General features: G+C 42.2%; 1 protein-coding gene across 3 annotated transcripts in view; it reads right to left on the minus strand.

The window, feature by feature from the left end:
• LOC122983471 (rho guanine nucleotide exchange factor TIAM1-like) overlaps nt 1-14,425 on the minus strand; it is a 51,910-nt gene that overhangs the window by 13,092 nt on the left and 24,393 nt on the right. For all 3 annotated transcript variants that reach the window (XM_044353200.1, XM_044353202.1, XM_044353201.1), the window contains exons 2-15: nt 12,394-12,485; nt 11,339-12,260; nt 9,844-10,300; nt 9,244-9,416; nt 8,774-8,998; nt 7,289-7,474; nt 5,730-5,876; nt 5,532-5,606; nt 4,922-5,092; nt 4,505-4,609; nt 3,919-4,000; nt 3,545-3,631; nt 1,558-1,770; nt 773-873 (exon numbers count right to left, since the gene is read on the minus strand). In XM_044353200.1, coding sequence (XP_044209135.1) covers nt 773-873; nt 1,558-1,770; nt 3,545-3,631; nt 3,919-4,000; nt 4,505-4,609; nt 4,922-5,092; nt 5,532-5,606; nt 5,730-5,876; nt 7,289-7,474; nt 8,774-8,998; nt 9,244-9,416; nt 9,844-10,300; nt 11,339-12,250 — 2,934 coding nt within the window. In that variant the 5' untranslated portion in view covers nt 12,251-12,260; nt 12,394-12,485. The remainder of the gene's footprint in view (nt 1-772; nt 874-1,557; nt 1,771-3,544; nt 3,632-3,918; nt 4,001-4,504; nt 4,610-4,921; nt 5,093-5,531; nt 5,607-5,729; nt 5,877-7,288; nt 7,475-8,773; nt 8,999-9,243; nt 9,417-9,843; nt 10,301-11,338; nt 12,261-12,393; nt 12,486-14,425) is intronic.

Consider the following 14,425-nt stretch of genomic DNA (forward strand, 5'->3'; position numbering starts at 1 on the left):
CAAACTGTGGTGGAGCAAACTGTTCTTAAGCACTGTCTTCATAACAACACAGAGAGCTGAGGGGGATGCTGTGAAGGACAAGGGAAGGAAACAAGTAAAGGAGCCAGCACAACAGCTCATCAGATGTTTTCTGCAATGATACTCAGTAGTGATGCATGGCCACACACCCACCCGACCTGTTTATGAGAGCCAACCATCTGAACCTGACCAGCAAAGCACCTACTCTGTCTCTCTCTCTCTCACACACACAAACACAAACAAATGATGCATCCTTCACATCTTAACAGTGAATTTTAACAAAATAGTAGTCTACATGTGTACATCTATACTGTCTTTTTTTAGCCTACTGTTTGGCTGCACTGTGTAGAAAAAGAAGTCCACAGTTCCAGGATTGAACCTATTTCGATTTGCTTTGAGCACTCGACCAGCTGAACTCAAAGTGCACTCACTGGATGCGCTTGTTGCTGGAATGCACAGCACTGTGTGTATAGTTACATTTATTAGGATCCCCATTAGCCATTACATGAGGCGACATCTACTCTTCCTGGGGTCCACTGTGTGTTTTTGAGAGAGAGAGAATGACAGAGAGCAGGGAAGAGACCAATAATGCACAGCCTAGCCTCTTGCACACAGCGTTTCTGTAAGTTATTTATAACTTACTCGGAAGCTTACCCAAACCCGCCTGACCCATGGGAAAGCAGGTTGTGGGTCAACCCGCATATCATTAATACTCAGACTCCATTAACAAAACAAGAAGAATTTGTGCTCTTACCTTTCTGCATTCATCAAACTCACTGAAGATCTCAGAGTCGTCATCTAAGCTGTCTCCCGAGCTCTCCAACAACAGCCCCACCCCATCATCCAGGATCTCCTCTGCAGCAAACAAACAAGCCATGTAATGAGCTTCGTGAACACTGTCTATATATACACAGTATATTTGTTTCTTTGAGATGAATTCATTTTCAACAAGGATTGTATAGCGCAAAACACCAAAGAAAAAAGTGATAAAAATAAAATATTGTTTTTGCTGTGTCATTTTTACTAAGATTTAAGACTTTTATGTAGGGCATGCCGACCTTATCAAACTAATCCACTAACTGGGGCCACACATACTGCTGGGAACCTCTCATTCTCCCGGATTAAGACCCTGAAGATTCACTATGTTTGCATAAATGAAAGTGATGTCACTGGCAAGAAATCTTTTCTTCTTACGAGGAAAAAAAAAAAATCAAAGCTTGAGAACAGTCTGCTTTTTCCTATCTGGTCTGTTTGGATTGTTTCTGGTCTGTTTGGTATGTCTGTTTGGGATTACAGACCAACTAGGATGGCAAACATGACCATACTGTGTGCAAATGATAACTCCAATATGCAGTAAAACTGTACATGACTTCTGTGAAATTGAGTTTTGAAGTTAAACTCCTCAGTAATCTCTACTAATTGGACCCACAAATGTGCCAAATTAGTAAAGGAAAGTTTCAGGAGCTAATCATTTACATTATTAGTGAAACAAAACATAAACAGGCTGCATGTCAGGCTGTATTTGACGGTGTGTGTCACCTTGACTCTGGGAGAAGATGTCTGTGTAGAGATCTTCCTCTGCGTCTGAGCGGCGTGGCGGTAGGTAGCACAACTGACGGCGGTCCACAGAAGGCAAGGTGTTGACTGTCAAAGCCAGTGAGGATTGGGAGAATGCAGCCTTCATGTCCGAGAAGTTGAGACTATGAGAGTCCTTTCCGTTCAACTGAAGTATTTCATCCCCTGCATTCAGACCTGCAGAGTGGGAACACCATAAGCTTTAATTCAATTTTCTGGCCGTCATGCCCCATGGACTAAACAAACAGCATCTACTTTCCCTTATATATGAGATGGTAACAACAATCTCATATAAAACAAACAAAAAATGGTCAGCTAATCAACACAACAAATTAGATCATTTGTTGTGTTGATTAACCAGTAAACTCCTAATTAAGATTATAGGAAGACATTATTGTAAGAAACCAAAACAAAATTAAAAGGAAAAACTGGAGAACATTACTTGCAGATTCATTACCTTGTGAACCTGACCTATGACCTGTGAACTGCCAACCAGTGAGACAGTGAAGGTATCTTAGTGTCCTGCAGCACAGCATCACTGCATGTGCACCACCTGCACTGTGATCAACAATCGTATAATATTTTATCATCCCTCAACCCTGTAGTCTAACTTAATAGCATGGGTACCAATGTGAAGCAACTGTGGTGAGGTGTCATATTCAGCACTGTCTTTCCATGGCTGCCAACTGTTATGCATTGTCCATGAGACTCACACAATTGACGATTTTCACACATTCTCACGCCACACGTACATTTTCTCACACAGTGAAAAACAAATTCATAACTGATAACGTCGTGGGGTGAAAAGAGGACACTGACAGCGCACAGACAGACAAGACAGAGCAGCACAGCGCAACAGCAGCAGAAGCAGCCAGTTATTCAGACCATCAGGGGGAAAGCGGGAAATATACACAAATCTATTATATTGTAATTTATTCCCATGCATGCTGCTCGGAGTAATCTCATTCAGAGGCTCTTCTGGCAGCAGCTCCTCTTGATTCCCTTGCGATTCCCAATAATAAATTTTTATGTTAGAGTTGAGGCCATTTCATTCATCCAAAGTCTTTGCTGTACTTTGTTGCATTTTCAATTGCAGCAAAGTACAACAAAGACTTTGAGTTGAGTATTGAGAATAGCAACCCTCAGGTTTAACATTATTTAACCAGGTTTAATCATCCAAATCATATTGTGATGTGTTGTAAGGTTATTTCATTTACATAAATTGTTTGTCCTTGTTTGACCTTAAAGATGGCCTAGTAGCCTGCAACCTACTACCATTTTAGGCTACATAATGTTTTTATAAACGTAATTTCAAATATGACATAGCCATTTCCTGTCCCGATCCACCCAATTATATACTGTTCTTGATGCGTTCTTGATGTTCATAGCACCTTCAATCTAACTAATTTAGGTGATTTAGAAATGCAGGAAATCCCTCTGCCAATTATGTATCTTCCCAAGTTTGCTCCCCCATTTTAAAACATAACAAGATGTCCATGGTGAGAAGCATAGATCTTTCTTATCCTATGTTTGGAAGAAAAAGTCTTATGAAAAAGGTGTTGTTTCATAAGGCCAGAGAGAGCCCCCCCCCCAGAAACAAAGGAACAAATCTCACTCCGTGCTGAAGTCATAACTCGGCAGCCCTGATCTTTTACAAAGGCCAGTGAGAGACAGTGTGGTTATGATTATAGTAATCAACGCCCTTGAGAACTGCTGTGTTCTCTGAACCCTTCCCTGCCTACTGAATAAGCATCTGCTAATGTATTTCTAAAGAGAAACTGTAAAAATGTCTATTGACCTTGATGTAAGAAAAATGCTTTGCTTAGTTCCATAAACATATGGAGAAGAACAAAATTTGCTAATGCAACTCCAGTTCTTTTCCTTTTTTCCTCTAGCTGTAACTCATCAGTTCATCAGGGAGTTCATTTGATGGAAATGAAGGGTAATGAACCTTTGGCAAAGGCTAATCCGCCCGCCTTCACATCAGTGATGTAGAGCTGCTGTACCCCGTCCTCCTCCACCACTGAAATGGAGAAACCTGGAGGAGGAAAAGGAGAGGCATAGAGGCGAGAAGAGGAGGAGGAGGAGAGAGAAGGGGGATTCTGTTATATAAAACACATCAGAGGGATTTGTGCAGAACAAATGGGAGTGCGTCTGAAAAAATTCAGGTCAGGTATAGGTCAAAGAAAAGCAATTATTACACCCTAAAACAACAGCACCACATATAAAATCTTTGACATTGACTTCAAAACAGCATATTAACTGAAAACAAAAACATAATTATAACCATCAATCTAAAAGAAACTACATTTAAATAGGTCCTACCGTAACCAATCATGCAGGATACATCTCGGTCAAACTGGATTACTTTTGTTATTTTGGAGCAGAGCTCAATTTCTTTGTAAAGCTGTGAAAAACAAAAAGAAGTTATTATATAAATCGTGACACAATGGCCTACTTTATTCATATTCTAGTGGGTGGGTTATTGACAGCATGGAAAGAGAGCGTTAATTTTCTGTATTAGACAAAGGAGATCAAACAGAGTCCTTATGCAAGATAGTCTGTGCGTCTGCGTCTGAGTACATGATGTAAATAAAAAAGTCACTACAGATATTATTTATTAAGGCTCTCCCATGAATAGATTTATGTTTTGGTGCATTGTCCTCCCTGGCAGGCGTTTCCACAGAGAAAATATAACATAAAAAGGGTAAAAATACAAGTGTATTAATAATTCACAACATATGATGCTCTTATGGTCTGTGGGTTTTTTCCATGTTAGTTCCTTATGCAATTACTGGTATTTCTTGAAAGATTATTTTTGGCATTTGTTTGCCTTTATTTGACAGTAAAAAGTGCAGAAAGGCAGTTTTTATTTTTATTTTTTTTAATGTTCAAACAGGAAGTTACATACCAAGTCACACACATCCTCCTCTGGTTTGGGAATGTAGAATTGCACTTGATTTTCAATCAGGAATTTGAGCCGTAAGTAGTGCTTGGTGGGATCGAGCTGGTGAGCCTGTGTGATGAGGGCGAAAAGACAGAAAGAGGATTGTTTTTTTATCATAAACTTGACAGCAGCTTATTACAGACTCATTTCTGACTGATAAAAATTAAGATCCACAAAGCTACTCAGCAAGCTTGTTAAAATGAGATATTCAGATCTTTCTGACTCTGCAATAATGGTATTTGTCTAGTTAAATTATGAAATAAGAGCCACTGCCTGGCCTCTCATGACAAGACATCCTCTTCTTCTTTATCATGCAGATGTCACTGTATTGAAACGTGAACCGTTGGTCAGGTGAGGTAATTTGAGGCTAGGTGTGGTTACCTTGCAGATGGTTTCCAGAACGCACAGTGCTGATTCCCCTGGCTGGATGATGGTTAGCACTGGCTGGTCATTTGGCAAACAAACCCAGGATGGAGTGAGGTGGTCAGGGACCCATATGTCACTTTCTGTGCTGGGCCGTGGAAGGCTTTTCACAGTTCCCTCCTCACTCTTCTGTGAATAGAGGCACATTAAAAGGCTTGTTCAGTTTGCTTTTAATTTTACAATGTGAGCATGTTTTAGTGCAAAGTTTGATTAAACCACAATAGGTAATGATTCCACTGTTATGTTTCAGTGATTCCCCCAAAGTAGTCCTCTCTTTACTACCTGCTATCTAAGCAATTAAAATACATTTTCCAATGAGTATAGCTAATTATTGTACATTTGCTTTAAGAAATTAAACAAAAAATGCAACCTCTAATGTGCCTGAGTTGCCTTCATAGTTATAACCTCAGAGCCTTTGCTCTGCTGCCTATTCAGGATAGAGAGAGGACTCATATTTTATTGACATCAATGTTGGCCAAAGATTTGGTCAAGTAAGTTCCCACTCATGTGTTTGACCTTAACATCACAGTTACATTAATGTAAACAGAGTATGAATAATTTTCCTTACTGCGTGTTCCTTGGCAGGATCAACATATATGCCATCTACAGGCTTTTTCACTTGCTCTTCGCCATCAGCAAAGACCTACAAAAACAAAAAGAAGAAGTTAAAGTGGTCATAACTCAAACACAATTGTGGAGGATAAATGCTTAGGGAAGTGGCAAAAAGAAATCTTGGTATGGTCAACTCAATAATTGCCTCACAGACCTGGTTGATACTGGGATGGGCTTTTGTCTTTTTCTTTGAGGTCGTGTCCAGACCCCAGAGGGAGGAGAACCTGCTCTTGCGCTTGCTGCAGGAGCGGGACATGGCCTGTGTTCGCCGTCTCACTCCGGTCTCCGTGCGAGCTGCCACCTGCAAAAACATCACAGCTCAGTCAGGGCTCAAACCGACCAAATGAGGCATAGATAAAAAAAAAAAAAAAATCTATTTGACCTCATTTCAAAAAGCAAGTGTTGCAACATATTTTTGCAGAATGAAGCCAATAACAAAAAAACAAAATTGTTAAAGGATGCAAAACAAGAGAGTGACTTTTAAAAATGTGCAAAATCTATTAATACATGTGACAAAAATATGTTAAAAATATTTGCCATGAGCATAAAAAATGCTGAACAAGAGGGATTTCATCAGGCCATCGCTGTAAATAAGAACTTGTTCTTAACTGACTTGTCTTGTTAAATAAGATGATGATAAAAGGGCCACATGGGCTCATGTGTAATAAATAGTTAACATACAAATATAGAGCTGTCATGTCTATTTCACACATGAACACTGCACTCATGCAGATTTTTACACACCCTGGCATTTCTGGGCTACTCACCTGTGAGACAATAGTCCAAGGTCTTTATAAATAAGCTGAACTGGGCATCAAAACAGCACTGTGCATGAAGGAGCAGGCATGCTCTAAACTTAACCTGGGCACTCATTCTATCTGTTTTTTGTTCTGTCAACTTTTCTCAGCCTTTTTTTGGAAATACTGCCGATACCGGTATTCATGGGAGGGGAGAAGAGCAAATTAGAGAGGAGTGAAAGAGTAAGAAAGATAAAGAGGAGAAGAGAGCTATTAGAAAGCATCTCTTTTGTTAGACATCCCACCCTGCTATTTGGTAGCTCAAACACCCACCTGCTCTGCAACACCGCGATGGTGGAGAGGGAAAAAAACTACCTCACGGATCTGCAAAAACGTCCCTTTCTCTAAAAAAAAAAAAAATCAAATAGATGTTTTCCTGTACTACCTGTGCTTTTAGCTGTGGAGCACATAACCTTAGCGCAGCAGTGGGAGGCCAAAACTGAACCAAAACCTCCCAAACAGGTGCCCTATGTGAGACCCAGGCTCCAAAATAGAGCTAAGCGGTAGTTTCACACTACATATTTTACTTTCTGGAATCAATTTCCCTGCTAGGAGAGGCACCAAGTGTACTCAGTGGTGCCAATGTGTATTTTGAGGGGGATTCAGCATATTTTTCTCCTGTTACAATCTAAATGACTTGCTCTGAATAGCAGGATTGTGTTTGAGGAGAACATCCTACAACTGGAAAGTTATAGGTTTGATCCCTGCAACTTGAGCAAGACAGTGATATTTATTTAGTTAAGTATTTATTTTCCAAGTATTTCAAGTTGCATTTGTGAAGCCACCAGCAAAATGCATAAAAATGTAAATGTATCTACTGTAAACCTGAGATTTTATATAAAAGTCCATCATGACAACACTAAAAGAAAAAACATTACATTTATTTGACATGAAGAAACAGAGTGGTGATATTTACCAGTGCATGGAAGGAAGAGACTGAGAATATTCCCAGTCGGCCCATTGCAAGCTTGGTGGGCCTGGAGGCAAAGGCCAGGAGGCGTTTAGGGTTGGGCAGCTCTCCTCCCTGCAGGCTGGCCAGGTAGCACCTGAAGCGGAATAGATCCATGTGAAACTGCTCCAGGTTCTGCTCCCACAAGAAGATCTACAGAGGAAGAGGGACACAACAAAACATCCAGGTAACTGTTCATCAAAGCTCTTGTTTTTCTAACTTCAGACCAAGATGGAGCATCTCTTCTCTTCCCCAGGAACTATGTTACCAGTGTGTTGAGTGTTGCCAAGTTGCGATCTCTTTGCCTAATGGTTTGATTTTTACTGGGGTAGTAGAGCAGGACATTGTAATTATTCACTGGACTGTCCCCTCCCAGTCACGGTCCTGCACTGGTGTTTGGAAGAGGCGGCCAGCGCCATGGCGGAGAGCTCTGTATCACTGCCAAGTAGCCCAGAGACGAGAAAGAAACAATACTGCACATTCCACTGGCAGATAGAGGCTGGGAGCGTTTAAACTTTCTAAGGAGCAGGCCTATATCTATTCAGTTCTGCACAATGTGAAACCTGACACTGCCAAACAGAACCGCTCCAACCAGGCACTACCTAACTGACCGAACAAAGGCCATTTGATCTCCTTTCTGTGTAAACAAACCTATTAAATACAATATGCGCTTTGCAATTAATTGAGAGAATGGCAGGCTATTGAATGGTGCCAACTTCATACCATGTTAAAAACTCAAAATAAAAACCAATCTGGTGGCCGATAGGTGTGTAGTATCAGCAGCCTCTAACGGGTGATGCCTCAAATATCTATTTCTTAATGCCATCTTCCCTCTTTCATTTTCTCTGTCCATCTTAGTCTTATGTTTCTTGCTTTAGAACAACTTGGGGATACCGATATGACATATGTGATACTTTTAATTAAGCAAACACTACCTAACTGGAAGTCATTCTGAAAATAATACTTGTTAAATATGACAAAACTTGCAGCAGATGGTTTTCCATGTTTGTTAAAGCTGCCCTGCTCACTTTCTTTCTGTATCATATTTTCTATGAATATTTACTGATACCAGTAAAGTACAGGTAATAATCACAGGGTCCTTGGTCCTTGATTGGTCAAATTTAATGTTGTTTTGATATGAGTCTCACTAAAATGTTTGTGTTTTAATGTATACAGTTGAGTTGAGAGTTCAAAAAGAGGGAAAGGGAAAGTATAAATGCGATGTGGTGATAAAATCTGAGTAAACATAACTGCAGTTTGAATCAAAAACTGAAACTTTAACTTCATTCAAAATTATGCTTTTTCTCAGTTACCCTGACCTCAGAGAAACATTCAAATTCCCAGACTCTTCCAGTCTGGATAATACTTTTTAAAATCCCACATAACTGTCTGACATGCGTGGGAAATGAGTGGGAAATGAGGAAGACAAGTTAAAGTGAGAATAAAACTTACTTGATCCAGGATTGTCTTCCTCTTCTTTGTGTCAGTGACAGCAGACAGCTGCATGTCTCCCATCTTTTTCATCTTCTCGTCCATGTCAATCTTCTGCTCCAGCTTCTTGAGTTCAGCACGGAGCAGCCGCACCGTGTCCTCTCTGTGGTGCTGGCGGGCGACAGCAGTGGCACAAGCCGAGTGGATGGCTGTGATCCAGTTCTCCAGCTCTGTCTGGCTGCAGGTCTGTGTGGGGAGGGACAGCAAAAGGTCAGAGGTTAAACAACACACCAGCTCCCTGACACTCAAAATAAAAAAGCTGTTTATTAGCTTTTCCTGTGTTGATTCACTGCTAATTATAATAACAAATCAGAGCTAGAAAGAGCAGGAAAGAAAAGAAAACATTCTGTACATATAGGTCAAGGTATGACTTGCCTGTGGGAGAATTTGCTATTATTCACAGACCAGATGACATTTAAGCATTCTCTTACCTGGAACAAAAAGGCATCTCCTAGAGAATTGCTGAGACAGAACACAAAGTCCTTTTTGGGATGTTCCGGTACAGCCTGGACAATACTGTTCTCTACCCAGATGGCATGCTTTGGAATACTGTTGTTGTCGATCCCTGAACGGCCATCAGTCTCATAGAAAAACAGAGTGCACCCTGAGAAAACAAGGTTTTCATTACTTATAAAACACTTTTATATTAAAACTTGCATGCCCCAACGTCTAGTAACTAACAACGGTAGTTCTGAATGCCAGATTTACACTAGCAATTTAATTCTGCTCTCCAGTGGCCAAGATTAAGAAGTGCAACATGGCAAAGGAAGGCATCATGATCATTATAGTACTGATTTGATTTAAAAACCCAGTCAACTGGCATTAAATTTGATAATGAAGCTCATAACAGGCTCAAATTAAAGTTTGGTTTACTGAGCTTAGTTGACATTGATTAGATCTTTGCATAAAACACTGTATGACAGCAAAAAACTAAACATAATCAATTGCATGCTGTATTGACAGAGATGTGTTGATACTGAGGTTATGAAATACAGAATCAATGTTATGGACATGTTGAGGGCAAAACAAACCTTTCAGAGACACCCAGTAACTCTTCCACTTGCGCCTCGTGGCTGACTCGACTTTCTTGTTCTTCTTATGAACAAGAAAGTTCTTGACAGCAAGCCGGCCAGCTTTGCGCACCATCCCCTGGGCGACGCTGAGTAAAGGGTCAGACTGGTAGGCGGAGCTCATAGTGCTCTGCTCGTCACTAAGAGCTGACCCCGCCTCCTCCAAGCTCTCGGTCTGGCAGGTGCTCATCTCCAGCTCTTGACGAAAGTTCTCGTACACGCCCTGCACACACTCACTGGCCCCGCCTCCACTGCTGCTGCCGCTGTCGCTGCCGGCGAACATGCTCCTGCCGGCCGCCGAGCACACGGAGAAGGAGGCTGACATGGTCTTGTAGCGTCGGGATTGGTGCTCTGCCTCCACTGTCACCCCATCGATGCCGCTGTCGTCGTACTCGCTGCCCTCCCCGGCTGTGACATCCTGCGTCGTAGCAGAGGCACAAGACAGGTGAGACGGCATGGTAACCACGTCTTGGTCATCACTAGGAGAACAGCCAGCCAGCAACAAGTCCTACCCTGAGTGACGACTACTCTGTCTCTGCAGATATACGGGATAGAGCCATTCTTCTAAATCAAACATTTTGTAAATACTGACTACAGTAGCCTAACAAGAATGTCCATGGGTTGCTTAGTCCTGAGGTTTTGCTCAAAACTAATTACTCACAGCAAAGCGTCTACTGTTGTATGAGTGCAGCCTGCCCTCCCTGTGGCACCGCAGGGTCTGCCCTCTCCTACCCACATGGCCAAAGGCTCCTGGGAGATGAAGGGGGTTTCACCGAGCTCGGTATCTCCATCTGGTCACATGACCCAATCATGCGCTCCAGAGCTCCATTCACCAGGGCTGACGGTGCCCCGTAGTGACAGGGCCACCATACACGTTTTACTGTTACACTCTTCCACAGGCCTCCCCTCATTATCATAACAAAAGACTGAGGCATTTCAAACAGGGAGTGACTTTAAGCTCTGCTCCCCCTCCCGCCATCTCATTCTCCTCTACCAAGAAAAACAACAGTTTCATCAGGAAAGAACACATCGCCACCCTGACACAAGCTTTTTTTTTTTTTTACACTTAATCTGTTTTAGCAGCTTATTATCTGTGAGGTGAATGCAGCAAAGGAAACGCTCAGACACAATGGGGGGAAAAAAAAAAAATGTACGAGAGGAGCTGTCTTACTGGTGATGCCACCAGACTACATTAAGATTCTGCACAGCTTTTCATACTCTGTCCAAAGAACACATAATAACTGTGACACAGCTTCAGCAGTTCCCGTCCCTGACATTTCACAAACTTAAAGAGTATCAAACAAAACTGAATACATACATATATACACACATCATGGATAGAAGAATTGATTTGTGTTCTGTTTTCTATGAATTGTGCCATTTTTTAGAGAAGTCTATTTGAGCCAAATCAGTAGTGTGACAGACCAGCACAATGTGAAATCACTCTACATCTTACCTGTATTGTCTGCGCCCTCCTGCCCTGCATACTAGCACACATGGCAGCTTGGTGGCTGCTCAGGCCTTCGGAGAGGCAGTGGGAACGCCGGCAGGGAAGTGTGTATGCACCGTAGGTGTTCCCATCCTCCTCTGATGGCGAGAGCATCTTATCATCTTCGCCCTCCCTGATAGCCCTGTTGGCATCATGCCACTTGGCATAGCGGCCATGGGGTTGCCTGCAGGCAGGAATCTTCTGGCTGTACAGCTCGTCCAGGGAGTTTGCCCTGTCAGTGGAGTCTGTGGGGCTAGACTGCAGGTGGCCTTCGCAGTCAGTAAAATCCCTCTCATTAGCCGTGTCTATGATCTCCTCTGTGCTGGTCAGGTGCTCTTGGCTGAGGTCGGAAAGGGAGAACTCCAGGCTGTCATCTCTCCACATGTCTGCAGACTTAGATCTCTTCTTTTTAAAGCTGATGGTCTCCTTAGAGCCGTCCCGGGTTTTCTGGAGGTACGTTACCTCACCCGTGTACACGTCTTCGTCCTGCAACTCCTCTGCAGTGGGGCCAGGTAGAGTTATATGCGTGGTATTCATGTGCACCGAGGGATTGGCCAGGTCATTGTGAAAGGAAACAGGCCGCAGGTTCATGGCCACACGGTCCACCCAAATGGGGCTTCCAAAGTCAGGGAGGATATTTGTCTCATTGAAGGGTTCAAGGCCATGGTCAGCCAGGGATTGTGGGATACTGGGGGTGCTACTTGAGCGCGTGCTCGTCTCAGAGTTCCTGTGCTCTATTTTCCCTGATGAAGCATGTCGAGAGCGTCTGGATTGCTTGTTAGAGATGCGAAGAGACCGGGACATGTGCTTGCGTGACAAATAGCCATGTTCATTACCGTAGAGGGCATGATCCCCGCTCTGGCTCTCGACATTTCCCATGGTTCAGAGGCTGAAGGGAAGAAGGACATAAAGCATACATATACTCCCAAAGAACAGATAATCCATACAGAAATATAATGTGTTATTTACGAGAAATGCCTCAAGACACCAAATGACAGAACCATGCACAAATGTTGTATTACCTGCAGGATAGTAATAATTTTTCTGGCATTTTGTTCGTCACTGGATCTTCAAATAATATGGTCCTTCAGCTGTTGTTTCGATCCACAAAGCCCTGAAAACAGACATTCATGTGAGAAATCATATCAAAAAATTGTACTATGTGCGCTTCGAATTGTGTATACTGTTATAGTCATATACTAGCTACTATTTAAAGATATCTGCAGCTGAAAACGGACATGTAAACAATATAATTTTTATGTGTCCACAGTGGTGTTCCTTTCCCAAGAGCCTTGCATACATTTACAGAGCACAATCCATGTGAAAAATGAATCCAGACAGCTTGAATCAGTTCTATTCAAGATACAGAGATCATCAATTACTTTAACACACATTTTAACATTCATAAACTGGAACTAAGATCCAGCTTTAAGATAATCACTAGTCCAAAGTGTATGACACAGCACATCATTTCCCTTCATCTTCAATTACTTTGTTTCACTGATCAAAAAAGCCTTTAATTGCAAGTTTTTGATCTAACTTTTTTTTGCTATAATCTCATTATAACTTCTATATAATTTTTTTTAACTTAAGTCTCTATATGAAATTGCAAAAATCACAGATTTGGGCAGCAAAGACTTTCCCCTCCCTGAAGCTGATCAGAAAAGGAGGTCAAAGAGTTGAAATAAGGGAAGCAGAGCAGTGGAGAAAATGTAACACGACCCTCATTTACTGTGCTACTTCTTTATCACTCATTTTCCTAAAAAAAATTTTTTTGGTCAAGCCAGCTAGATAAACACAACCCTTGGTTTGACGGAGGAAATGATCCACTCAGCCCCTTTCAGCATGCACATGAGCTTGTGTGAAGTGGAGGGAATGTAATGACTATATGAGTGCTGTGACAGCCTGAGTGAACTTGAGTTATTCAGAGCTGAAGTGAACCACACCAACCTATCCATGCAGCATTGTTGTTGTCTGTTCTCAGGCACTACCTTCCTACATTAGAGGGGAGCTGGGAGCAGTAGGGGGGTAGGGGGGGCACATGAGTTTTCACCATACTGCACATTTGGACTCCTTCTACCCGCCTTTAGGCTGGATAGCCTGCTCCAAAAAGGTCCCGTTCCATGCCTGGGACCATCAACAGATGGGACAGAAGATTAACTAAACACATTGTGGCTCTTGTTCCTCCTGATGTGTGCTCCACTCCTTTTAGGACAGACCCTTTGGGGGGTGCAGTGTTTTTTGCGTGTATAGCCGACGCAGATGAGTGGGAGCCCAACCCTCTGCTGCTGCATGCACTCAAGCTTACTGTGAAGAGGGCCATTACGTAAACTGGAGCTGACCCCGTTTTTCTACCTTATGTTGCTCCTTTTCCCCTCTTCATTCTGCTCACTCCTCACCCCTCACTGGTACCGCACAATGCACAATGTTTGATGTTGATGGTAGTCCATTTATTTTGTTATAACCCTGCAGTTTATTGCGTGTTACACTCAGTCCGATTTGGTAGGGTAAAAGAACACAAAAAGGAGGAGAAACAGAACTATGAAATGCCACTTCGCTCATTACAATAAAGATTCACTGAGGGACACAAACATCCTTACAAAATGTTAGCACAGACATTGCACCAAGGTTCACATCTGGGCTTGTTTGCACCCTTTCCAACACAGTACCCTTTATTTTTTTTCCCGTATGTGTAAGGTTAAGGTTTAATGGCTCTGCAGATGTCATCCTTGGAGATAAAATAAAATGTCCAGTATATCTGAGCCCTGATTCTGATTCTGTAAAGCTGTGTGTGTTGAAGGCTTCATAAAACTGTAAATACACTGAAATAAAGATATAGAATCTTGGTTTCAACATTAATATGATGTGAATTGGCAAGAAATTAATTAGATTGCTTCAAGCAGAGATGAGGGGCTTGAGGGGATGAAGGATGTGGTTTCCTCAGCCGGTATAGTTAGGTTTTGCTGTAAAATCCAAGGTCAATGCACAATGGGTTGCCTAATTTGTTCAGGCCTAAAATCGTAAACCAGCTGGTCATCCAAGACACCAAAATGA

This window comes from Thunnus albacares, chromosome 6, assembly GCF_914725855.1.
Source record: "Thunnus albacares chromosome 6, fThuAlb1.1, whole genome shotgun sequence".
Taxonomy (NCBI): domain Eukaryota; kingdom Metazoa; phylum Chordata; class Actinopteri; order Scombriformes; family Scombridae; genus Thunnus; species Thunnus albacares.